The 26072-nt window shown below is 42.2% G+C and overlaps 1 protein-coding gene across 1 annotated transcript in view; it reads right to left on the reverse strand.

Annotated features, from left to right (window-relative positions):
• UNC5D (unc-5 netrin receptor D) overlaps window positions 1-26072 on the reverse strand; it is a 687821-nt gene that overhangs the window by 63954 nt on the left and 597795 nt on the right. The window contains exon 8 of the mRNA XM_070952266.1: window positions 7834-8019. Coding sequence (XP_070808367.1) covers window positions 7834-8019 — 186 coding nt within the window. The remainder of the gene's footprint in view (window positions 1-7833; window positions 8020-26072) is intronic.

Raw genomic sequence — 26072 nt, forward strand, 5'->3', positions numbered from 1 at the left:
GCCAAATGGTCACTGGGCGTAGGATGGATGGAGGCTCCAGAGAAGATCCCCCCTGGGGTAACAGCTGCCAGATGCTGGCATGGAGAAGCTGCTTGGCAGGAAGCTGACAAAGAAGACCTCCTGCTGACTCAAGCCCTGCATCACCTCCAAAAAGCTCTTGAAAGTTGGAGAGCACGTGAAAGGTATGCCTTGCCTGCATATGAGGAGGCTGAGCAACTGGAGGGGGGGGAGACAGAAGCCCCTGCATACCCAGATTAGATTCCTAGAGCTCGGCCAGAGCCAGTGCAGGCTGCAGGAATTCAAGCGGCAGCTGCGACCCACACCCCCAATGGGGGGGGGGGGGTAGTCCCCCGGAGGTGCCAAATTCCAAAGGTTCCTCAGCTAGCAATAAAATATGGAGGAGATCTCAAGACTTTGAGATTCTTCCTAGCCGAAGTTTGGAATCATATGCAGAAGTATGGGGAGGATTTTGCTTCGGAAATGGCAAAGGTGCGGTGTGTCACCATGGGACAGCAGCTGAGTGGATGGTGACCCTTCATAATGAGGATTCCCAACTGCTGAGGGATTATGACCTGTTTATGATGGCCCTCCGAGTGCACTTTGATAACCCCTTAGCTAAACAAAAAGCTAGAACCAGGATGAAAACCCTAAACCAAGGGAGGAGATCAATGGCCGAATACACCCAGGAGTTTCACGAGCTAGTTTGCCACATGCGGGGGTGGTCCCAGGAGAACCTGAGGGAATATTACAAGGATGACCTCAATAAGGATATCTACCAAAGCTGTTGTTCCCAAGGGGCCCCCTGAGACCTGTAGCACTGGTATGTGTTGGCAGCCGAGGTGGAAATTGACCTGGCCTAAGATCAGTACTGAGGGGGTTGCAGCTAGAACAAGTCTTCCCCTTCCTCCTTGAAAGAGCCCCTAGAGCTGCCAAAGGGGGGGGGCATCTAAGCCCATATCCACAGCCTGCTTCAGATGTGGGAAGCAGGGGCACCAAGCTGCTGATTGTTTCACCAAGCCTGGCTCCAAGCCAACCCCAACTGGAAGGAAGAGAGCCAAGATGCCACCAGCAAAGAACTGTGAAATGGCTCTGAAAGATATGGAAGTCATAGAGTTTGCTCCTCCAGGCTTGGAGGAGCTGGGAGCTCCAACCACCCCAGGAGACAGCAGTGAAACCGACGATGACCCCTGGTAAATCAGCATGTGGGCCCCATTACCATTCTGGTGGAGTTAAAGGTGCTTTCATCTGGTGCCCATGGGAAGATGCCAGCCCTTTTGGACTCTGGGTGCACTAGGTGCATAATCAGCCCAGAGGTGGTGGAAAAAATGGGACTGAGAGTGAGAACAATGAAAGTGCCCATAGCGTTTTGCCAGTTGGATGGGTTAGTAGCTGGGGGGCAGCCCACTTTGTGACCAAGCTGGTTGAGATGTGGATGGGGACCTACAAGGAGGCCCTCCCTGGACCCGGCTGTGTTAGCAAATTATCGTCCTGTCTCCAACCTTCGCTTTGTTGTGAAGGTTGTTGAGAGTGTGGTTGCACGACAGCTGCCTCAGTACCTGGATGAATCGACTTATCTAGATCCATTCCAGTTGGGCTTCAGGCCCGGGTACAGCACGGAGATGGCATTGGTCGCATTGGTTGATGATCTCTGGAGGGCTCGGGACAGGGGTTGCTCCTCTGTCCTGGTCCTATTAGACCTCTCAGTGGCTTTTGATACCATTGACCATGGTATCATGCTGCACCGGTTGGAAGGGTTGGGGGTGGGGGGCACTGTTTTACAGTGGTTCTCCTCCTTTCTCTCTGACCGGTCGCAGTCTCTGTTGACAGGGGGGCAGAGGTTGATCCCGAGGCCCCTTGTATGTGGGGTGCCGCAAGGATCAGTCCTCTCGCCCCTTCTGTTCAACATTTATGTGAAGCCGCTGGGTGAGATCATCTGTGGTTTTGGGGTGAAGTACCATCAGTATGCTGATGACACCCAGCTGTACATCTCCAACCCAGACCACCCCAATGATGCCCTCGAGGTTATGTCCCGGTGCCTGGAGGCCGTACGGATCTGGATGGGGAGGAACAGACTCGGGCTCAACCCATCCAAGACCGAGTGGCTCTGGTTTCCGACGTCCCAATATAGTCAGTTGGCGCCATCTCTGACTATTGGGGGTGAGTCGTTGGCCCCCACAGATGGGGTTCGCAACTTGGGCATCCTCCTGGACTCGCGGCTGTCTTTAGAAGAGCATATGGCGGCCGTGGCCAGGAGGACTTTTTATCAGGTTCACCTGATTCGTCAGTTGCGTCCCTTTCTGGATCGGGACTCGTTACGTACGGTCACTCACGCCCTTGTCACCTCACGCCTGGATTATTGCAATGCACTCTACATGGGGCTCCCCTTGAGGAGCACCCGGAGGCTCCAACTGGTTCAGAATGCGGCCGCACGGGTGGTGACGGGAGCGATGTGGCGCTCCCATGTGACCCCTCTCCTGCACAAGCTGCACTGGCTCCCAGTGGTCTTCCGGGTGCGCTTCAAGGTTTTGGTTACCACCTTTAGAGTGCTCCATGGCTTAGGACCAGGGTATTTACGAGACCGCCTTCTGCCACCAGTAGCCTCTCACCGACCAGTTTGCTCCCATAGAGAGGGGCTCCTCAGGGTGCCGTCAGCCAAACAATGTTGACTGGTGGCCCCCAGGGGGAGAGCCTTCTCTGTGGGGGCACCTGCCATCTGGAACGAGCTCCCCCTGGAGATACAGAGGATCCAAGACTTACGCATCTTCCGCCGCGCCCTAAAAACGTTTTTATTCCAACAGGCTGGTCTGGCCTAACTCTCCCTTTTAAATTGGGTTTTAAATGTTTTTTAGATAAATTGGATGTCTTAATTTGTTTTTTGAGCCTAAATTATTTAATCTGTTTTTAATAGTTTTTAACTTTTGTATGTCTTTGTATTTTATTTTGGCTGTTCACTGCCCTGAGTCCTTCGGGAGTAGGGCGGTATACAAATATGATAAAATAAATAAATAAATAATAAATAATAATACAAGAGACCTTGATTTTATCATAGCCCCTGGAATGGAATTGCCCCTCTTGCTCAGATTACCCTGGCTCCAGAAATGGAACTCTTATGTGAATTGGAGGAAGGGGTGGTTGCACATCTGTTCCACCTAGCAGGGGAAGGAAGGGGAAAAATCCCTCTGCATAGCCAAAGCTGTGAAGGAGCTGGCAGCGGCAGTGAGTAAACACTGCTGGGAAGGAGAAAATCCCTAAGGAATATTGAGATCTCAGGGAGGCATTCAGCAAGAGGGCATCAGATGTGCTCCCACCTCATCAGCCCATGGACTGCAGCATAGAAATCCTCCCAGGTGTGAAACTCCTTAAACCAAAGATCTACTCCATGACCCCTCATGAGCTGGAAGAATTGTGAAATTTTATTGATAAAAACCTAAAACGGAGTTTCATCCAACCAGCTAGGCCACAAGTGACTGCCCCAGTGTTGTTCCCTGAGAAAAAAGATGGCTCTCTTCACCTTTGTGTGGATTACAAAAATCTCAATGCCATTTGCATAGAAAATGTTTACCTACTACCCCTGATGAAGGACATGTTAGCTCATCTGGGTAAGGGAAAGATTTTCTCTAAACTGGACTTAAGAGAGGCTTATTACTGAGTTCAAATTAAGAAAGGGGATGGAAAATTGCCTTCATTTGCCCTTTGGGTTGTTTCCAGTTCAGGGTGCTCCCATTCTGGCTATAGGGGGCACGGCTGTGTTCATGCAATTGATAAATGTGGTGCTACATGAACATCTTTACAAGGGGGTCCTGGTCTACCTAGATGACATTCTTATTTACACTGAAACCCTAGAGGAACATGTGAATATAGTGCGTTCAGTCTAAAAAAACTCAGGGATGCTGAGCTGTATGCCAAATTGCCAAAGTGCGAATTTCACCAGACTAAAATTGATTATCTAGGTTACCGCATATCGCATGAAGGTATTGAAATGGATCCGGAGAAAGTCCGGGCAGTCTTTGAATGGGTTGCCCCACACCCCCGCAAGCAGCTGCAAAGTTTTCTAGGCTTTGCTAACTTTTATCGACAATTAATTCCCTCTTTTGCTAAAATTGCATTGCCCATTACTAATCTCCTAAAGACAAATGGAGAAGCAAAGCCAAGGCCTAGCTGCCCCCTTGAGTGGACCATGGAGTGCCAGGAAGTTTTTGAGAAGCTGAAATAATTTTTTGCGGCCGAGCACGTCCTTAAATATCCCGACATGGATGTCCCTTTTGTAGTCCAAGCCGACGCCAGTGACGTGGCTGTGGAGGCTAATGTTGCTGGAACTTTACAACCCTGCACTTACACTACCCATAAATTAACAGAAACCGAAAGGAGGCGATCGCGGACAAAGCGCGTGCACGAAGAGAACTGGTGGTAACAGTGGTTGGAACCCACCACTGCCCAGTATAATAGCACATGGCCGGAAGTAATCCGCCCAGTTATTCCCTCCAAGCAATTGGCTACTTCCGTGGTCACCAGAACCCAGGGGAAGGTGGACCTGGATCTATTCACTGATTTAAGTGAGTGGCTAAAGGAAGCACTAAAAACTGATGACTGGTTCATATCTTACTCAAATGAGTGCACTGTTTGTGATGGCCTTGCATGGGTGGAAGCTAAGTTGTACATCCCCGCCAGTCTTAGGGGAGCTGTATTACAACAGGCCCATGATTCGAAAGCCGCTGGACACTTTGGGTTCATGAAAATGTTATATTTAGTTAAATGGTAGTTCTGATGGCCATCTTTGAAAAAGGACATAGTGGCCTATGTCACTAGCTGTCTGGTGTGTGCTTCTGCAAAGTGGCCACCTGGGAAGCCACCAGGATTCCCAGGTGGCTAGAATGTTGCTAGCCCTAGTGCTCCATGGAAGGAAATATCCATGGACTTTATCATTGAGCTGCCTGAGTGTGGGGGAAATATGGTCATTTGGGTGATCACTGACTTATTTTCCAAGCAAGTGCCCTGTTCCAAGATTCCCTCTGCAAAAACACTAGCTAAACTTTTATTCAACATGTGTATAGATTACACGGGGTTCTTGAATGCATTATTTTGAATAGGGGAGTACAATTCATCTCCCTCTTCTGGGGGGAGTTCCTGAAGATGTTAGGCTCCACCCAAGGCCTAAGCTCTGCCCATCATCCTCAAACTAACAGGGCTTGTGAGCGCGCTAACTCAGTTCTACAGCAGTACCTCATATGTTATGTAAATTATCAACAAGACAACTGGTCCGATTTATTGACTTTTGTAGAGTTTGCTTATAATAATTCCATCCATAGTAGCACTGGCTTCACCCCGTTCAAAGTGGCTTCTGGTCAGGACTTTGTACCCATTCCAGAGCTGCCGCAAGAGAAGCCACACATCCCTTCACTAGTGGAATGGATTGAGCAGCTTCAGTTTATCTGGCCTGTTACTCATAAGGCATTAGAGGATGCTCATCAGGCACATAAGAAATATGCTGACAAGAAAAGAGCTATGCCAAAAGATTACCAGATTGGGGATAGGGTTTTCTTGTCCACTAAGTACTTACAGACTATCCAAAAGTCAAAGAAATTGGGGCCTAAGTATGTGGGTTCTTTGCCTATTATAAGGATTGTCAACACAGTTCAGCTAGAGTTACCAAAAACCTTAGAAGGATTCACTCTGTGTTTCATGTTAGCTTATTGAAACCTGAACATACCTCCTCTCTCTAACCAGATCAACCTACACCCCCGCCCTACCCCTGTGCATAGGAGAACAGCATTTCGAGGTCAAAGAGTTTCTCAATTCTCAGAAACATAGGGGGAAAGCATAGTATTTGGTTGCCTGGAAACATTTTCCACCTTCTCAATCTGAATGGGTGAATGAGCGAGATGACAGAGCATCAAAACTTTTACAACTGTTTCACACTACATACCCTGATAAGCCTTAGTCTTCTTATTGTACAGTATCTTGAATACTGGGTTGTTACATTGTCTATCTTGTCTACGTTGTCTTGTGTTTTTCCTCCAGGGCTAACACCTCTCCTGCAGGAGGGCGAATGTCAGCCTCTATGATACTTGCTATCTGCTGCCATAGTAATGGGGGACAGGGGGCAGGGAATGTTGGCATTTAGGTGGAGAATGTGAGCTGGAGAGAGATGCCCTATGTGAACAAATAGGGAGGATTGCTCCTATGTTCTACTGTGCAGCTGTATGGTCTTGTTTATGCCCAGTCAAGGTCAACTGTCCCAGAATACCAGATGAACGAAAACACTTGCTGCCCACATGACAACAATTGGGATGGGGATTGGACATTTACCCTGGGTCTTTGGGAGAAGGATTTGGGGATACTTTCAATATGTAACTTTTGTGCCTTTTGCTTCAGATCTTGCTTTTCTTTCATTGCTATCAGTTCAAATTCAGTAAAAGTACCTTTCTCTACAAACATGGAGTTGGGGTTTTCCTTTCTTGAGTTTTGAATGGAGGCATGCCTGACAGAGTCCTTAGGAAAAATATCACAATGTACAATTTAGATTTCCTGAGTGTTTGATGGTACATTTAAACAATGACTAAACTTGACAAATTGGGCTTTGTATAATTATAACACACTACTCATGTCTTCTACTCTCCGTGAATGGATCACCCTTTTCAAGTAGAGATGTACTAGAACTGAGATCAGAAGTGCCAATCTTTAATAATGATACTTGAACAATGGGATGCAGTATATAACTTATATGAAGTAGGACACAAAGACAGCTGGATGATTTTCCCCCGCTCACCACTCAGCATACAAACATTTCTCTGGGATTTAATAAACAATGAACCAATGTATCAGGAATTCTGAATCAATTCAATTGTTCAGTGAAGATGTCTTTTGGAAATTATACTTGATTGTGATATTTTAACACAGAATCAATCAGATGTTACTATAGTAATCTTTATTACTGCCACAATCTGAAAGTTAAACACAATCAATTTACTGAGTTTAAATAAGCTTACAAACCCCCAATTTTAAATTTGTTGTTGCTATACTTAAATAATAAGAATAATAAATACAAGAGCCATGGTGGCACAGTGATTAGAATGTTGCATTGCAAACTAATTTTGCCAACTGTCAGGAGTTCAGTCCTGACTGGCTTAAGGTTGACTTCCATCCTTCCAAGATTGGTAAAATGAGGACCCAGATTGTTGGAGGCAATATACTGACTCTATAAACTGCTTAGAGAGGGCTGTAAAGCATGATGAAGCAGTATATAAGTCTGAGTGCTATTTGTATAAACACACAGCTTGAGTTTGACACATAGATATCTTTCACATATGTTGGAAAACAGTCTACTCCCACTGGCTGTGCTCACTGGTGCTGACTGTTCCAAACATTCACCAAAATGTCCCACTTCTATTAAGTTATGATTGTATTAGAACTATGTCATCTAAATATCCTGGCTTACAGTCCACTGTGGTTCTCAATGGATGTGTGGACTGGAAGGGAAGACTCAATTCCATACCATTGTCTGGTTCGAAAAGGATGCATTTTTCACCTGAATTTGGTAACAAAGATTGTCAAGAAATCTAGAAGCATGATTAGCATGCTATACCTATATAGAAAGCTGACAATTTGCCAGATGTCTAAAGGAGGAAACACAGCCAAGTAGAAAGAATTTACTTGTGTTCAAGATATCTATACTTCCCATTTTGTTTACATGATCAGTATGCTATGAAGGGGATGAGCAGGAAGTCAATTCTATACCACATACATACATGAAAAGTCCAAGGAAGCTTAAAACTTGGTCAGTTAATTCCACTGATCTGATCCTTCCTCAAAAAGCCATCATCCAATTTTACCAACCTTGCCGGACAGTTTTAAAATTAAATGTCTGGAAGCCTCCTGTCAGAGCTGAGGAGTCAATCACATCCACACCATATTCACTCTGGCTCCTCCTGTAGAGAGTCACCCCAATAACAATGACAGCAACGGCGATGACGGCAGCCCCAAGGCCTGAGTACAGGGCGATATCTGTTGTATTCTCAATGTCTGCAAGAGAAGAAATAGCCTAAATGAGTGCAGGCTGTCCTGATTGCTAGAGTCAATTCAAAGCCAATGTTCATCTTAAATGTGCAGAAATTATGAGAATAGGAATAATTATCTCAAAAGAGGAATCACTACCCATGATCAGCCTACCTGCACTATTAAATTAGTGGAGGTTTTTTTCCTGATCTTCCTGTAAAAAGTAAAGGAAGTGAGAATAAAAATGGATAATTATTTCCTATAGGATTCTGGAAAGGGAGAAACATAAAATCTATATGTCCCAAAGGTGCTCTTTTTCAAAAGGCAACTGGGCTTTGCTTTTCCTTGAAGACATTTCACTTCTCATCCAAGAAACTTCTATCAGAACTGGAGAAGCTTCTTGTATGAGAAGTGAAACATCTTCAAGGAAGTCCAGTTGCCTTTTGAAAAAAGCACCTTGGGACAACCAGGACTTGAATGACTGAGAATCTCCATAAATATTAAATCTGGATCATGTCCATTTTCTCCTTCCCAAATATATAATACTCTCTCTCGTCCAATCCATATCGACTATGATGCACTTAGAGAATCCTAGCATTAGCAGGACAATTTAACCCATTCCCGCATTGCAGTTTAATGAAGAAATTCAAATTAAAGGTTGCTTAAAAGAACTTGATAATGCTTTAAGATGCTGGATCAGGCACAACCAGTCACTTAAATCTTCTTCTAATGTAAGTGAGACCCCTTTTGACTTTTGGGTCTGATTTTGCAAATGTCCAGCTAATTACTTGGGGGAAGGGAACCAGAGGGGACAATGGAAGGCTTTTAAAAGGATGCTAATTCATTCAATAAGTGTATCTCTGTGTTTAAGAATGAGCAGGTATGTTTCTGCCTTCTCTTTGCCCATGGTCTCTTTAAATAAATCTCCCAAGTTGGAGGTGCTTGCTTAGGAAGCATGTTCTGAAGGAGAGTACACAACCTTTGTCTAGGACAGTGATGGCGAACCTTTTCGGCACCAAACCAGAATGTGTGTGCATGTGTGCATGCCGGAGCACTGGAAACCTAAAGACCAGCTGGCTGCTGCATGCATGCCTGGTTTTTGGCTGTTTTTGGCCGTTTTTTGGGCTGTTTTTCAGGCCAATTTTGGCCTGAAAAATGGCTTGAAAATAGCTGGGAAACAGCTTGAAAATGGCCCGAAAAACGCCACTCCCAAAGGCCCAGAAAACAGCCTGCTTTTTGGCTGTTTTTCAAGCCATTTTCCGGTGCTCCAGCACCCTTGAAGACCAGCTGGCTGGCACCCATGTACGTGCCAGAAACCAGAAGAGCAGCTGGTGATGGCGTGCATGCCCACAGAGAGGACTCTGTGTGCCACCTCTGGCACGTGTGCCATAGGTTTACCATCATGGGTCTAGGATAACTCGCCATGGCCAATTCACCATGGCCAACTCACTGCAGCCAGCTAGCTGCTGCAACTCACCACGGGATAACTTGCCATAGGACAACTCACCACAGGACAATTCAACATTGTATTAGTTTCATTTAGTTACTTTTATTATTGGAGAACACATTTTCATAGAAATTATTGTAACTCTTATATTTCTTAATTGACTTTCTTATTTTATTATTATTGGTTGAAATTAATTTAACTTTTGTGGTTGTTGAATTTTCTTATGGCAAGTTGTCCCATAGTGAATTGGCTACAGCGAGATGGCTGCGGCAACTTGTCCCACTCCAACACAGCCTTTGTCCCACTCCAACTTGTCCCACTCTAACACAGCTTGTGATAAAGGATGGGTAGAAAGAAAAACAAGACAGATTATTCCCAAAGCTCCCTTTCCATTTGAAAAGTTTTGAGGAATATTGGCTTTATTTTGCTGGTTTAAAACCACAGGCTTATTACTTTTCACTCAGCTGTCCTTTGTGCTCTCAATTTCATTTTGCTTGAGAAATATATTGCTGGAATCTGAGTGAAAAGTCCTTTTCTATATATGTCTGTCTGTCAATCTATCATCCAGCCAACAATCCACTTAAATCAGTGGTCAGACCTGGACTTTCAAGAGTATGCCAATTCTTCAATAGGCATCAAGATTTTGAGGTATCAGTAGAGAAATTAGAATGTGCCACATTAATAAAAACATAAAATAGTAAATAGAATAAATATAAATACAAAATTACAGCTTTATCTGCCCATCCCACCATCCCTTGGGGCAGGAAAATCTGCCCTAAATAGGAGCATCAAGATATCAAAAAAACACACCATGCAAAATGATGCATTATGTTTCTTTGACTGTTTTTTGATTGTTATTCTTCCATTCCAATTCTCTCCATAGAAAACAGGCATTAATCTTTGTCAATGGGCCCAATTAGGCAATGTCACAGCAACAGCTTGTGACACAGGATTCTGAAAATAATGCCACTTCAAGAAAAATGCAGAGTCCACAAACAGATTTATCTCTCCTTTTCACTTCTTCAAACCAAACAGCAGAAAACACATACACGTATACACACACAAAGAATGTTCAGAAGGATTTGGTTCATGTAAATGAATAGTGTAGAGTTGTTCATAGTTATGTATACAGTACTATATTTGTTGTTATTTATATACACTGCTAAACTAGGACCACTGCTTTATGTGCTTTTTTTGCTAGAAAATGAGATGTGAAGATGCTGCAATGAAGAATATGAAGTTAGTGAAATTTACATTTGCTCCATGACCTATCTAAGACAGCAATTTGCTTAGTGATATTTATCTGCAAAAATTGGGGTTATTAATTACTTATTTTTGGTCAGTTCTGGTAGCCGGGTCAAATTTCTGACTATCAGGAATTCAAATGTAGATCTAAACAGGAACACTCCTGGAGTTTGGGTGTGCGGGATGTACAGAAATTCAAGACAGTAGTCATAATTAAAGCCCCACATGATTTTTACAGTTATACATAATGTACATAATAAAGGGGTGGGGTTTAAGTTATGCAGTCAAGGCTGACTTTTTTAATGCCCTGAGACATTGCTGGATCTGAACATGTTTATCTGAGTTATCCCTCAATAATTAGCAACATTGAGCTATCTCCCACACTAATTAGCTATGTTCACTGAGAAATTTTTTTTTCATCTCAATTTACTATTTTCAAAGAAATCACTAGGGAAACCTAGATTCTACTTTGAAAATAAAAATAAATCCCACATGAAATTTTGTAAAAACTGAAGTGGTTCGGGAATAACGAGAGGCACAAGCAAGCAAGTGACAACAGCTCTTTAATATACAGTGAGACGTCAGCAAAAACTCTGAGGCTGCAGCCCTCCTTATATACAATCCTGGAGAGGCTGTCAGCCAATCAGCAACTTAGGCAGGTTTGAAACTCCCACTGAAATGTATCAATACATAACAAAAACTCTCATATTACTACTAGTTTCATGTGCTCTAGAGCAGGGGTCCCCAACCTTTTGGACCTCAGGGACCACCAAGTTCATAATTTTAAATCCCATGGACCACTAATACAAATCTAGTGTGCTGCTTGCTGAAGTGCCTAGACTCCCAGTGATGGGATGGGGTCCTTCAGGCACCCTCCCTCCTCTCTCTCTCTCTCCCCTTCTCTTTCTCTCTTTCTCCCACTCTTTCTCTCTCATTCTCTATTTCTCTCTCTCCCTCTCCCTCTCTCTTTCTCTCTCCCCCCTCTCTCTTTCTCTCTCTCCCACTCATTCTCTCTCTGATTCCCTCTCTGTCTCTTTCTTTCTCTCTCATTCTCTCTCTCTCTTTCATTCTCTCTCTCTTTCTTTCGCTTTCATTCTCTCTCTCATTCTCTTTCTCTCCCTCCCTCTTTCTCTCTCTCTCATTCTCTCTCTTTCTCTCTCCCCCTCTCTTTCTCTGTCTCATCTCTCTTCCCCCTCTTTCTCTGTCTCATCTCCCTCCCCCTTTCTTTCTTTCTTTCTCCCCCTCTCTCCCTCTCTTTCTTATTTTTCCCTCTCTTTCTTTCATTCTCTCTCTCATTCTCTCTCCTTCATTCTCTCTCTGATTCTCTCTGATTCTCTTTCTCTCTCTCATCTCATGGGCCAGCTAGTGTCTTGGGGCTGAGGGGAAGTCAAGCAACTCCCCAAGAGACCGAGGTGTGCGGAGTACTAACAAGGGCTGAAAGAAATGGCTGCGAGATCCAGCAAGAGATGAAGCTTCTCTCCTGCTCTGGAATATGGAGCGAATCTCCATCCCCGCCCTTCCCTTGCCAAGCGAGGAGTGACTGGGAAGCTAGGGCAAGGGGCGGGGACAGCCACTTGTGGGTTCAGCCGACAGGAAGCTACAGCAGGGGGAAGAAACAGGCCAGGGTTCCCACCACCCGTTGCTTCGGCCTACCTGCACCGCCACCCCGCCTTGCACCATTACCTCATTCCAGCCAGTGAGGGCTGAACTGCAAAGTTGCAAGTTGCATGAACTTCCCTCTACAGCGGAGATTTACAGCCCCACCATGCCTGGCCAATCCCATATTTCAGAGGTCTAGTCACAGGACTGGCCATTGCTCATCCCAGAGCAGCTCCTCCATACGGGTGCACCATGGACCACTAACATTTTCTTGTGGACCACCAGTGGTCCACGGACCACTGGTTGGTGACCACTGCTCTAGAGCCATGGTGGCACAGTGGTTAGAATGCAGTACTGCAGGCTCCTTTGCTGCCTGCAGTTTGGCAGTTCGAGTCTCATTGGCTCAAGGTTGACTCAGCCTTCCATCCTTCCAAGGTGGGTAAAATGAGGACCCAGATTGTTGAGAGAAATATACTGTCTCTGTATACCACTTAGAGAGGGCTGTAAAGCACTATGAAGTGGTATATACTGTAAGTCTAAGTGCTATTGCTCTAAACATCATATCCTAAAGACCTTTCATTGCTACCATCATTTGACAAGAATATAGATACCTGTGGAGATGTCTTCAATCCTCAAGATATCTTAATTAGTGGTGGAATTCTTCTGTTTGTAGGCAGCAAGATTAAAACTGGGATTGTCTGCATCCAAAGTAGGTACTTTATCACTAGGCATCATCCTTTCTGTATTTTTCCATTCATCCAACCCAGTGTTTCACAACCTTGACAACTTGAAGATGTTTGGACTTCAACTCCCAGAATTCCCAAAATTCAATTTTGGGAATTGAATCCACACATCTTCTAGTTGTCAAGGCTGAGGAACACTGATCAAACTTGTTAAGTTTTAGATTTGTATCCATAACTGATCCTCATGGTTTATTCAATTCCACAATGCTATTCTATGCATTTACCCTTTAAATCAGTTTTGCTTTTTTTTTTTTTTTTGGTTTTTACAACCCTGTAATCCCTTAATTCAGGGTAGAGCATTTACTGGCTGGATGCCCTTCCTGACACCTACGTGGAGTTCACAGAAGATATTTTCTGTTTGTGCCCTGAGAGAGTAACATTTGTTCCTACCTAGGATTGAACTCTCAACCTTCTGAGTGGGAGGTGACCATCTTCACCACTAAGCCACCATGCCACTTGCCCTTTAAAGCAGAATAATAATAAAAATATCATCAGACTCCTGTTTCTAATTGCTTTGTCAAGTTAGGCACAAAACAAAGTTCACCAGGTTGCCTCAGATTAAGAGAAGAGAGAAGACTGCATGAAGGGGAAAAGGAATGCATAAGCCCAAAGCTATCAACGATCATCTGATATTATGCCTGAACCCTGTCTGCATTTAATTGTGCTTCCTGACACCATTAAAGACATTTATCTGAAAGCATTCTTTTATGGTAATGAAGTTTTTATTAAGCATGATTAAGTTTTATAAAAATACCTGAAGATAAATTAAGAAGCACAGAAGCTCAAAATGAAACATTTGGGTTTAATGCATTAGGAAGCATAATTGATTAAATTATCTCATTTGTAATAAAGTTTCACACAAGCTGTGCTGGGTACATATCATCTCCAATTCATTGTTCATTCTCTTCCAGAGACGAACAATTACACCCAGTTCTTGCAATCTTTCTTTTTCCTCCTATTCCTTTCTGTAGCTGGTAAACATGGAAATCTACTTCTCTGCTCAGTTTCCCTTGTCTCCCCCGTGGAGAATGTCTGCCACATGAGAAACAGAGTTCTAAATCAGGGAGGATTATATATAAGTCTATCTACCACAACTGGTTTTTTTCTCAATTATCTTAATAATTAACTGATTTTGCATCCGTGATGATTCACATGGCTTTAAATTTAATGCCCACTCAGTTCAAAAGCAAGCAACAAGTTTTATTTATAAAACACACCGCTAATCTTCCAGTTCAGAATAAATAGTTTAATTCCCCCGGGAGCTTAAAGGAATAAAATCAACCTCAGCAGTTTGGCTGACTCTCTTAAGGATCCAATCATGATGCTGGAGATGAGGAGAGGATAAACACAGAACTTGCAACCTGTTAGACAAACTGATGGTTGCTGAGCTACCAAGTGAAGCTCCAAAAATATCTGAGACATGTGCAAGAATATGTGCAAATTTCCCTCTGCTCCTGGAGGAACATTGCTGTTTTAATTGGGAAAGGTTATTCTACCATGACATGGCAATCTTAGCCTTGGATGATTTATTGCCCTCCCAAGAACTCCATCCCCCCCCCATTTCAACCTTTCCTTATGTTATGCTATCAACATAATGTTCTCCAACACTCTCAAAAGTGGTCCAGAGCTCTTAAAAATTGCTCATCTATGCATTGGGACTGGGTTACCTGAGGGGCAATGTTCAACTGCTGTTTTTAGCCTGATAGAATGGTCATACTCTGGGTCCCGTCAGCCAAGGAATATTGACTGGTGAGAACTGGAGGCATGTCTTTTCTGCCATAGCACCTACCCTTTGGAATATTCTTCCTCCAGAGATTAGGGGACAGTAGGTTAAAACATTTGAAAAACAGTTGCAAGAACTGGAAATTTCTAGTCTAACAAAGAGAAGGATTAGAGGTGACATGATAGCAGTCTTCCAATATTTAAAGGACTAACACAAAAAAGAGGGAATCAATTTATTCCCAAAGCACCTGAAGGCAGGATAAGAAGTAATGGATGGAAACTTATCAAGGCGCGATCCAACCTAGAAATAAGGAGAAATTTTTTGATAGTGAGAACAATTAATCAGTGGAATGGCTTGCCTTCAGAAGTTGTGGAAAGTCCATCACTGAAGGTTTTTAAGAAGAGGTTGGACAGCCATTTGTCTGGAATGGTATAGGGCAGTGATGGTTACCTTTTTCAGCACCTACTGCTGAACCTGGAGCATGCGCGCACCAGAGTGCCAGAATCCGGAAAAGAGCAGCTGGCTGATGCACATGTGAACAACAGAACCAGGAAGAGCAGCTGGCGACGGTGCACATGCCCACATGTGTGCCATAGGTTCGCCATCATGGGTATAGGGTCTCTTGTTGAGCAGGGAGTTGGACTAGAAGACCTCTAATGTCTCTTACAACTTGGTTAAGAAGGATTGTTTGAACTAAAAGTTTTGCACAACATAGATTGATGAAATTTCAGATTTTTCTCCAACACTTTGCAGTTCTTATCCCATGTTTGCTGAACAGGAGAAATGGGTGGCCAAGGAAGCCATAGATTGATAGACAAGTAATAACTCAACCATCTTGCAACAAGAAACTACACTCACAGGAACCATCTACCACCACCTCTCGAAATAATTTGAAGTGAGAATGCTTCTTTGGTAGGACAAAGCAGCTTTGAAGAAGTTAAAAAACAAAAGTCTGCATGCTTTGTATCTTCTTTCAACTGAGTCATTTATCTGATGTTGATAAATATACAGTATATCAGTGGTGGGTTCCTCCCGGTTTGGCCCAGTTCCCCCGAGCCAGTAGCGGTGACGATATGACATCACCGAACCGGTTCTGCCCACTCACCCCCCCGCATTAGTCTTACCTTTTATTTGACCCCATCCCCAATCTATTGCTGCCTCCTGAGTCCCAGCTGATAGCTAGAGGAAAAAAACCTGTTTAAACTCTTGCTGCGGGGCTTCAAAGGGCCGCCCTACAGTTGATCAGTGTTAAAAGAAAACAAATTAGCAGACCGGTGCCTGCAAAAATAAATGGGTAGACCAGTGCCTGCAAAAATACATGAGTAGATCAGTGCCTGCCAAAATACATGAATAGATCAGTGCCTGCAAAAATAAATGGGTAGATTGGTACAGCTCTGCAAGCAGTTAAAAGCCTGGTAGACTAGAACCTCTGCTAAATCCTAAATAATTGTCATATGACCATCAAGCCACGCCCACAAAATAAGCCATGCCCACAGAACTGGTAGTAAAAAAAAAAATAGAACCCACCCCTGCAGTATATATATATTTTTCAAAAATGGGGTCTTAGAAAAAACATATACAAGAGAGAAACATATTTGGGGGGTTTATTTCATGAAGAGATTTTCTGTCTAAAAAGAGAAAAGGGGAGAGAGGGGTAGTGGGTAGAGAGAGAGAAAGAGAAAGTCAGGACTACTTATCTTGTGGTCAATCAGGTTTATATATGATAGTTTTCAAGAGGATGCAGCTTCAATATTTTCAAATATAGGGGTTCAATGTTCCGACTGAAGAACCCAACCAAAGCAGGCACAGTCGAGACGATCCAATCTGGTAATGCAAAGCTTAATTGTGTACATCATTTTGGCAATGATGAGGGGAAAACCAGATCTAGGTAATTCCTGCCAAACTCACATAATTAAAGTATAGGATTCTCCCTCCCCTATTAGTGCAGGTCATATTGTCCAATTGAGTCTCATTATATTTTTTATGAGAAAAAGTCTTTGGCTTTGGCAAATGCCCACTGAAGTGTCCTTGGCTCTCATGCTCATCTTCTTCTTCTTCTTTTTTTATTGAAAAAGTTTTTCAAATACAGATTTTTCCCCCTTTTTTCCCCCCTCCTCCCTAACCCCCCCCTCCCCCCTCCCCTCCCCCTGTGGCTTCTCCAAAATAAAACCCAGATTAATAACAGATTATATAATACTTTAACATCCTTTTACTCCACCCCCCCATATACTGACCATTTCTTTCTAACAATATTATTATACCCCCCCCCCCCATACTATACATTTCAGAGCAACCTTCAGCTGTAAAATTATATAATAAATCCTAATTTGGCAATTTCAACTCATAATCTACCCATTTCCTCCTCCCCCATACATATATCTCTTAATTCAAGTCTTTTACATATATTAATATAACATAACATCCCTTTTCCTAAACTAAACAATCAGTAAACTAACCCAGCTCCACCCATTTTCCTACAGGTCTACCATACATAATATTTTTAATATTTTTGTTCTTCTGCCCACACCACTAAAAAAATATTTCCATATGTAAATAAAATCCTCAAATGACTTTAAGCTTATATTCCATATGATATCTTCTATAATGTCTTTCAACTGGATTGTTAATTCGATCACCCATGTTAGGGTAACATCACATTCTAGTTCCAACAGTATGTTCAGTATCTTCAATTACCATCTGCCCCCATCAATAATAAATATTTTCGTATATAAAAAACCACCCGAGTGACTTTATATTTATATTCCATATAGTGTCTTCTGTAATGTCTTTCATCTAGATTATTAATTCCAACCACCATGTTAGGGTAACCACCAGATCTTCTGCATGCCCCAATCCCATAGTTCTCTTGCCTTGTAGCTCAGCATAAACGTAATCCATTTGTCAAAGAGTCCAAAATAGAAAGTTCCAATCCACTCAATTAAGGGCCATCTTCCACATCCCAAAAGCACAGCACTGCAGAGATCTGTCACTCTCCTCAAAATAGTATCAACCAATACTTTGCCTCAACTATATTTTCATGTATTTAATCATCTCTTAAGTAACTGGCATTAAACCGTTGTTTAGTCTAAAATTTTTTAGTTTTGTAGAACCTGCTGTTTCTTTTCTTAACTTTTTGTGGCTTAGATCTCCATCCTGGTTGCCTTTCTAAGACTTGTATATCAGCTGATTGATTTCCATGCTGGTCTGTAACTTGATAAATCATCACATTAGAATCCAAAGCCGCCTCTCTTGTATTTATAAGTAATCTAATTATAACCTCTGAAGGAAAATCCAAAAGCGGCTCGTCCAAAAAGGCCTCTGTAACTTGTTGTTTTTCCATTACCTCCACCTCCATCTGCTTAGCCTGAATTTCAATCTCTTGTTGATTTTGCTTTTCTTTATTCCCCTTGTGTATTATACATGGAGATGTTGAATCCATTTTAAGAACCTTGTAATAAAATTCTTCCGCTTTTTCAACAGTATTTAGTTGATATCTTTCTCCTTGATATCTCAATATTATACCAACTGGAGCATCCCACCTAAATGGGATGTTTTGTTTCTTTAGCTCAGTCACCAAAAATCCAAAATCCTTTCTTTTAACATCTTGGGCAGTAGCTCTTTAAATATCCAAATCTTCCTTCCATGCATTTCAAGAGTGGAGTTAAAAGACTTTTGCACAATATCATTTCTTATTTCTTTATCAGTAAAATAGATCACCACATCTCTAGGCAGCTGCCTTTGCTTTGCCACCCAAGAATTAGCTCTGTAGGCCTTATCAATCTTGCAGGATACCTCTTCAGAACTAACCTTTAAAATCCCAGCCAGAACTTGAGCAGACATCTTTCTCAAATCATCTCTGTTATTTTCCTGTAGACCCCTTATTCTGACCGCAAATTCCATGGACCTGTATTGCATCATTGTAACTTCTTTTTCAATCCTTTGTTTCATATTATCTGCATTATAGGTCCTATAATCAGCTTCCTTTATTTTGGATTTTACTTCTGAACTATTATCTTGAATATTTATCAAATCATTTTCAATTCTTTGTATTTTATTATCCAGATTATCAATCTTATCATCAACTTCCTTTATTTTAGACTCTATATCCATCCTTATAATTGCATCTAAAAAACTTTTCAAATGTTGCTTCAGGATATCATACTTTTGTTGAACCAACTCTTTAATTTCCTGTCTAAAATTTTCAAGGTTCTGATTAACAATCTTATCATGTCTTGCCATCTCATCCAGTACAAATTCCTTTAGGCCTGTAAAGCCATTCTTCTGCATCTGCAAACTCACAACTTTTCCTGTGGTTTATAAATGGGGGAGCCCCCCCCACACAACTTGGTTGTCTGGCTTTATCAGTTTTAACGCCATCCTGCCCCACAAACAGATTTTTTTTTCTCCCCTTTATGGAGAAAGACTTCTCTCCAAACAATATTAATATCAAGTCTCTAAGAGGAAAAAAGCATAAAATAAGAATTTTTTTCTTCACTTCTAGCCAGCGCTGTTGTTTCGGTTACTTTGTAACCTATTAAACTATTCAAACAGAAGAACTTTCACTTTCGGCTTTCTTCTCAAGCCTCAACCAGTCGCCATTTTAAACTTTCTTTTTTCCCCCTTTCACTCTTCTTTACTTTTAAAATCAGTCTTAGGGTTGATAGAAATACTTGCAATTTAAGATCCCAGATCCGGATTTCATCCTACTTGTTCAGATGATCTGTTAGTTTCATTAGTTGGTCTGGTCCCATCTCCTGGCTCTGCAAAACGCAGAGTTCTCCTGAAGCCCGGAGCAGGGGCGAGCAAAAATAGGGAGCCTCATCCTGCTTCCTCCCCAGAGGTAAAAAAGAACTCTGGGGACTTTGCAGAGGGCTCTACCTGCCCTCGCCGGCTCTATCTCACATTTCCTTAAGGAAATGGAGTTTTTCGAGCCGCCTTTCAGCTGTAAAGGCGGCTCTTTATGGGCGACAGGGCTGGTGGTCTCAAAGGACCATCTGGTGGTGATGGAAACCAAACCGGAAGCCTCATGCTCATCTTCTTGATGTCTGAAGCTTACATTCTATCTTCCCCTTCCTCCCCTCAGTTCGTTGGCAAGCTGAGAAATGATAATGATTGCAACAGCAAAAGCGCACTTCAAATCTTGACAGATGGAGCCCCCTTAAATACCTGGAAAATAGTAATTACATGTTACTATCATTTATTCTGAAAGTATTTATCCTTGGAGGGGCCCTGGCTTCTGAAGGTATTTTGCATGGAATCTGCCTAATAAGCAGCTTTCCTTAATATTGGAGGCCTTGATCCACCTCGCTTCTGAAATTGGATAGCGATCCCATGCAATTGAGCCATCCGTTGGGGTCCAGTGGCACCTTGCCCTGGACCTGAGCCTGGCTGGGGGACAGCAGTCTGTGGGAGACTGGCTGCTCCCAAGGGCTCCTCCCCCCATTCTTAGCCATGGCTGAAGCAGTGGGAGTGAGATAATCATTTGAGAATTGACTGGATGCTGCTCTGCAAGTTTGGGCCATTTGCCATGCTGGTTCTCCTTTCCACATCTCCATTCTAACTAACCTTTCTCTCAGCAGTTTGACTGATGGGCTGCAGCCACTCCACCAGCTCTTCCGACTCTGCTGCTCTTTTTCCTCTCCATCTTGGACCCTGGATAAATGCCACTCCAGGCAGAAGCAAGGGAACTCAGCTTCAGATGCCTTTGGCAACACACCCCACCATAACTCCTTGGCTGCCAGGTGGAGTCCCCCTGGTTGCCACAGTCTCCTCCCATACTGCTGGCTGCTCAGTATTCTCCACTCATCCCTTCAAATGGGTCACCACCATTTGGATGCTGAAGTCCATCTGCCCTGCAGCTAGGGTATTTTTCACCCGGCCCATCCCAGACTTGGCTGTCTGCTCTCCTTTACATTCCACCTCAGACATCTTCCCTTGGGTCTTCACACCTCTTCCAGAGGTGACCAGATAGGCTGTGGGAGGCCAGGACTCCTTTGTATTTTTAAAATTTTAGTAGATCTGGTTTAATGTCAATGTTCTGAGTGACAAATCCAACCAAAGCAGGCACAATTGAGACAATCCAATCTCTTAATGCAAAACTTTATTGAGTACATAATTTCAGCACTGATGAGAGCAAAACCAGATCTAGCTAATTCCCGTGCAAACACACATAATTAAAGTGTAGGATTCTCCCTCACCTATTAGTGCAGGTCACATTATTCAATTGAGACTCATTGTATTGTTATGAGAAAAAGACTTTGGCTTTGGCAAATACTTGCTGAAGTGTCCTTGGCTCTCACACTCATCTTCTTGATTTCCCCTTCCCTTCCCCCTGTTTCGTTGGCAAGCTGAGAAGCGATAATGGTTGCAACAGCAAAAGCATGCTTCAAATTTTGACAAAGGGAAAAGAAGGTATAACTTGAAATGACTCTCAATCTAGGAAACTGCTTTCAGCATTCCAGACTGTCTGGGAGAAAAAAATTGTTAGTTAGGAATTTCCAGTCTTGAACATTATTGCATGACTGACTTCTATACTACTTTTGCAATGAAAAAAGGGGGGATTGAGCCATAATTCTGGAATATGAGAGTCAATTGTGGTTTCCAAATAAAGAAACTGCTGCATGCAGCAACCATATGCCTAAAAATACTGCATAATCATGATTTCTATTCCACCCATCTGTCCAGTCCTGAGTAAGCAGGCTCACTACATAGGGGAATGAATATGTATATGTGTGTGTATATACACAGTGATGGTGCTGGTGGACAGGGAGGAGGGCAATGTGTTGAAACAGCTTTTTGAAAGTACAGCTTCATTTTTAAGTCTTCAGCACTTACTCTGGAGCTACCTAGCAGAAGAAACTTCCAGACTCAGCATGGTTAGAAAAAAAAACTTTACTGAAAATTTAATGTTATATCTATGCTGAAGATTTCCACTCCCTAATTTTGTTAAGACAGAAAACTAGACAAATCTCTTGTATGTGTGCATGAAAGAGAGAGAGAGTTCACAGAATGTAACTTTTAGGTGCAATCAACCAGGTCAAAGAGGCCATTTACATTAAGATTGAACAGCTCTCTCTCAACAGAGGGGCGGGATATGACATCCCCTATCTCTTGTTTACAACAAGAGACTACTACACCCTTTTGGCAGTTCCAAGAAGGTTCCACACCCATTTGCACTATTCAGGTGACTCTGAGTGCACAGATAAACCTCCAAGTGGCCTCAATGCCTCTCAAAAAGAATGCTAATGACTACAAGGCATATACATCCTTCCATTCTCCCCCATTTAGTCAGAATTGAAGAAGCTTCTCAGATGAGAAGCAAAACATCTTCAAGAAAAAAACAAAACAAAGTCGAGTTGCCTTTTGAAAAAGCACCTTTGTGGCAACTATGACGTGGATGATTGAGAATCTCCATAGACATTATGTAACCAGAATCACTCATGAAAATTCTCAAGCAGAAACTTTATTATTAGTTACCAATGTTACAAGAATCTCATCAGACTGGCTGCATTCCCTTGGGGATGGTCAGATCAGGGACTTCAGGGATTCTGGGCGAGGTCAGTTCTATGCCTCTTTCTCCAATGCAAGAACTTTAAGCTTGTCCCTTTCTTAACACCTCCCTCCAGTCTAGCTGGAGATTCCACCACATCAGATCTCCTTCTCCCATTCTTTTCTGGTAATGAACTATGGGCTAGTCCCTTGCCTGACTAAAATGTGAAAAGCACATGCCAGGTTTACATAAGAGCATTGTCTAGTATGAGTTTCTTTTCCCATCCCCTAGCCAGTCTCAACTCTCACAGTGCTATACTCAAGTAAATGAATGCTGTTTCCTCATCCTGGTTTATACAAATGCTTTTCTGTCACTCAATAATTGTTGCTCAAACATGTAAACTAGTCAAAGGAATCATACATAAAGCATGGCAGATAATTAGCTGGCAGACTCTTCAGGGTAGAACTACACATTACAAGCAAATCTTGATGAACATCTTCTAGATAAATGTAGATTCAAGGGATGCTTCATCAGCAAAGTGGGGAATGGATGTCTGGGTTTCTAAAAGTTATTTATTTAAAAAATTAGTTTTTTGGTTAATTGAAGTGAAGTGAACCTCTAAATATAGGCATACGCTAGTCACAGGCTATCATATATATATTATGGAAGTGGGTTGCTACAAATTTTAAAAATTAAACCATAGCAAACCATTTAAAACATCATGGCAAGTGGAATTATATATCTCTCTATATAAAAGTGAAAACCACTCACACCATAATCATGAAATCTCCAGAACCATAAAGCCTACAAACTTGAAATTTGCCACGTATATTCCTCTTGGCTTCTAGGTGCTCACTAAGAAAGGATTTTTCGAAATTACTATCAGAGCATTAGTATTTCCTATATTATGACTAACACATTCTGATGCTAAGGAGTTCTACTCCCCCTCCCCACCTAAAAAGAAATCTGTTCCAAATGCAAAACACAAGCAGAGGAGAGGAGCTTCACTTTCAGTTTTACTTTCACAGTAGGAAGCAGCTTTAATACAGAACAGTTGAGCTAAGCCACAGCCAGGTTCCTTCCTGTCTCCTTCTTGCTCACACAGCAAATATTGTTTCACTTTCCAAACAGCCCTCTGATGCTAAGGAGTTGTACTCCCCCTCCCCACTTGAAAAGAAATTGTTCCATGCTCTGATGCTAAGGAGTTCTACTCCCCTTCCCCACCTGAAAAGAAATCTGTTCCAAATGCAAAACACAAGCAAGAGGAGAGGAGTTTCACTTTCAGTTTTACTTTCATAGCAGCAACCAGGGAATAGGATAGGGGAGGTTTCTGTGGGGCAAGGCTGAGGGAGAGAAGGGGAGAGGAGTGGCAATCATAACTACTCATTAATTTTCAAGCTGTAAGTGTTGAATTATCAAGCCCGATCACATAATTTTATAGGGTATAGATAGATAGATAGATAGATAGATAGATAGATAGATAGATAGATAGATAGATAGATATATCCTCAGCCGGGTATTTTCTTACGTAGACCAAGATTTTCAAAATGCTGCCATAGCTCAGTGAAATCACATCCATTAGTTCTAGGCTTTTTCAAACAGCAAGCAAGCAGTTTGCTGCCTTTTGGGAGACTAATATAGATCTATTTCAGACTAATTAGTCCTCATCAGTTAGCCACACCCTCATCACATGTTTCCTCCCCATAGAGGTCAAGTATTTGTTTTGTTTTCTTCTCTTATCATAGGCCTACGATAAGAGAAGAAAAACACACACACACACACACACACACACACACGTATACATACAGTATATATATACACATACACACACATTCCAATTATGAACCAATTATTCAGATAGTTATATTCTTCCTTATTATGCTTAAATATTTGTGAACTCTACCATTGATTCTGAAATAGGTGGAACCAACAATATTCAGTATGTTGTGTAATGAATTAATATATTCGTATATATTCACTTCACCTACTTCTTTCATTGTCATTGGTCTTAATTTTTACATGAGATTCCAATGGATCAGCCCTTTCTAGAACATATATACACCTGAGCAATAACTTCAAAGTCATGTATATTATGTATGCACAATGTTTTCTGATAAGTAACTTTGTAAAACCTACCAGGCTTAACCAGAGATTTGAGTTGTTCAAATCATGCTCTAGTAGAAGCTTGTATACGGTATTATGGTATACAAATTGTTAAATATTTTTCAATATGAAAAAAAAAATGCATATAGCCAGCCATAGCCAAGCACATTTATGCAATGTAATATTTTCTGGGGCAGGAACATCATCAATTCTTTGCTTGACAATTTTCTTAGCATTTGGGCCTGCTTGTGCTAGAAATTGCATTGAAATTCCACATTCTAAGGTGGTTTTGAAAAATTGGGAAGGCTAAGTACATGCAGATGTGTGACTGGACAGGTTCAAAGTTCCCAGATAGTTATGCTTGATAAGGCACATTAGAGAATAAGAACTAGCTATGAACATGATTTAAAAAGTGAAATCCAGGAACCTGATTCTGAAAAGACCACATCCAAGTAGAAATAAGATTTAGTTTCATCCATTGGTTCTTCATCCAGGGCAGTACAGTGGTTCAGTGGTTAAGACGCTGGGCTTCTTGGCTGGAAAGCCAGCAGCTCAGATTTGAGACCTGAGCACCATACAACAGGGTGAGCTCCTTTTACTTGCCCCAACTCCTGCCAACCTAGTGATTCGAAAGCATGCAAATGTGAGTAGATTAATAGGTACCACTTTGGTGGGAAGTTAACAGTGCTCCCTGATGTCATGCTGGCCACATGACTATGGAAATGTTTTCAGACAGCACTGGCTCAATAGCCTTGAAACAGAGATGAGCACCACCCCTATAGTTGGCAATGACTAGCGGAGTCCACAGGGACTCCTTTACTTTATCTTTATTGGTTCTTCATCCAATCTCCATTTATATCTAGCTTGCCTCTTCCTAGAGGCAACCACCTTAGGTCTCATCTTATTAATATTCAGGGATCATCATTAGCCCCTTACAAATTCAGAAGTAGTCGAGATTTTCTGGTTGACATCACAGTGGGAATGGACTGGAAAATAGCAGGCTCTGATGAGCTGTGTGAAATCCAGCCGGACAAACTGCTGTTGGGAGGCTTTCGAGCCATAGCCCTCTTGCAGGGACAGTGAAGAAAAGAGAGGCATTTTGTGGACCGCGAGGAATTGGCAATTTCCTCACTGGAACAGAAACAGCTCTCCCAAAGTGGCAGCGGGAGTGGCGGCCATCTTATGTTGGCCACCTTGAAGCTGGGACAACCGAACCTAAGAATTGAGCTGGAGCGGCGTTTGGACGGAGTGCTAGAACTGGGTGAGATAATTGCCAATTTATACTAAGAAAAAATTGAAATTGGAGTCTTAAAAGAAATTCTTGAGCTTGGACTAGTGGCTATCTGGCATTTGGGGAAAAAACACACACAGAGAAAAAAGAAAAAGTGGGGACTGTAATACAAAAAGTCTAAGAAGAAATTTTAGATCTGGAAAATTGGGAAAAGCAAAATATTTCAAAAGGGAAAAAAGTGATTTTCGGAAGAAAACAAAAACTTTTATGAGGATTTTAAAAATTTCTGGATATTTTGATAATTAATTGGACTTCACAGACTATTTTGTAATGGAATAGAAATGGAGAGTGCCATCTGCTGGAGGAAAGAAAAAGTACTATAATACTCTACTTATATAGACAAAACAGAAGAAATAGCAGCTGGAAGTCCTGACCTTGGTCATACAGAAGAAGATAATTTGGACACTGTGAGAACAATTAAGGTATGACTGTGTTTTACA

The sequence above is a fragment of the Pituophis catenifer genome, unplaced genomic scaffold (genome assembly GCF_029215685.1).
Source record: "Pituophis catenifer annectens isolate HBS135680 unplaced genomic scaffold, rPitCat1.0.hap2 SCAF_12, whole genome shotgun sequence".
NCBI lineage: Eukaryota > Metazoa > Chordata > Lepidosauria > Squamata > Colubridae > Pituophis > Pituophis catenifer.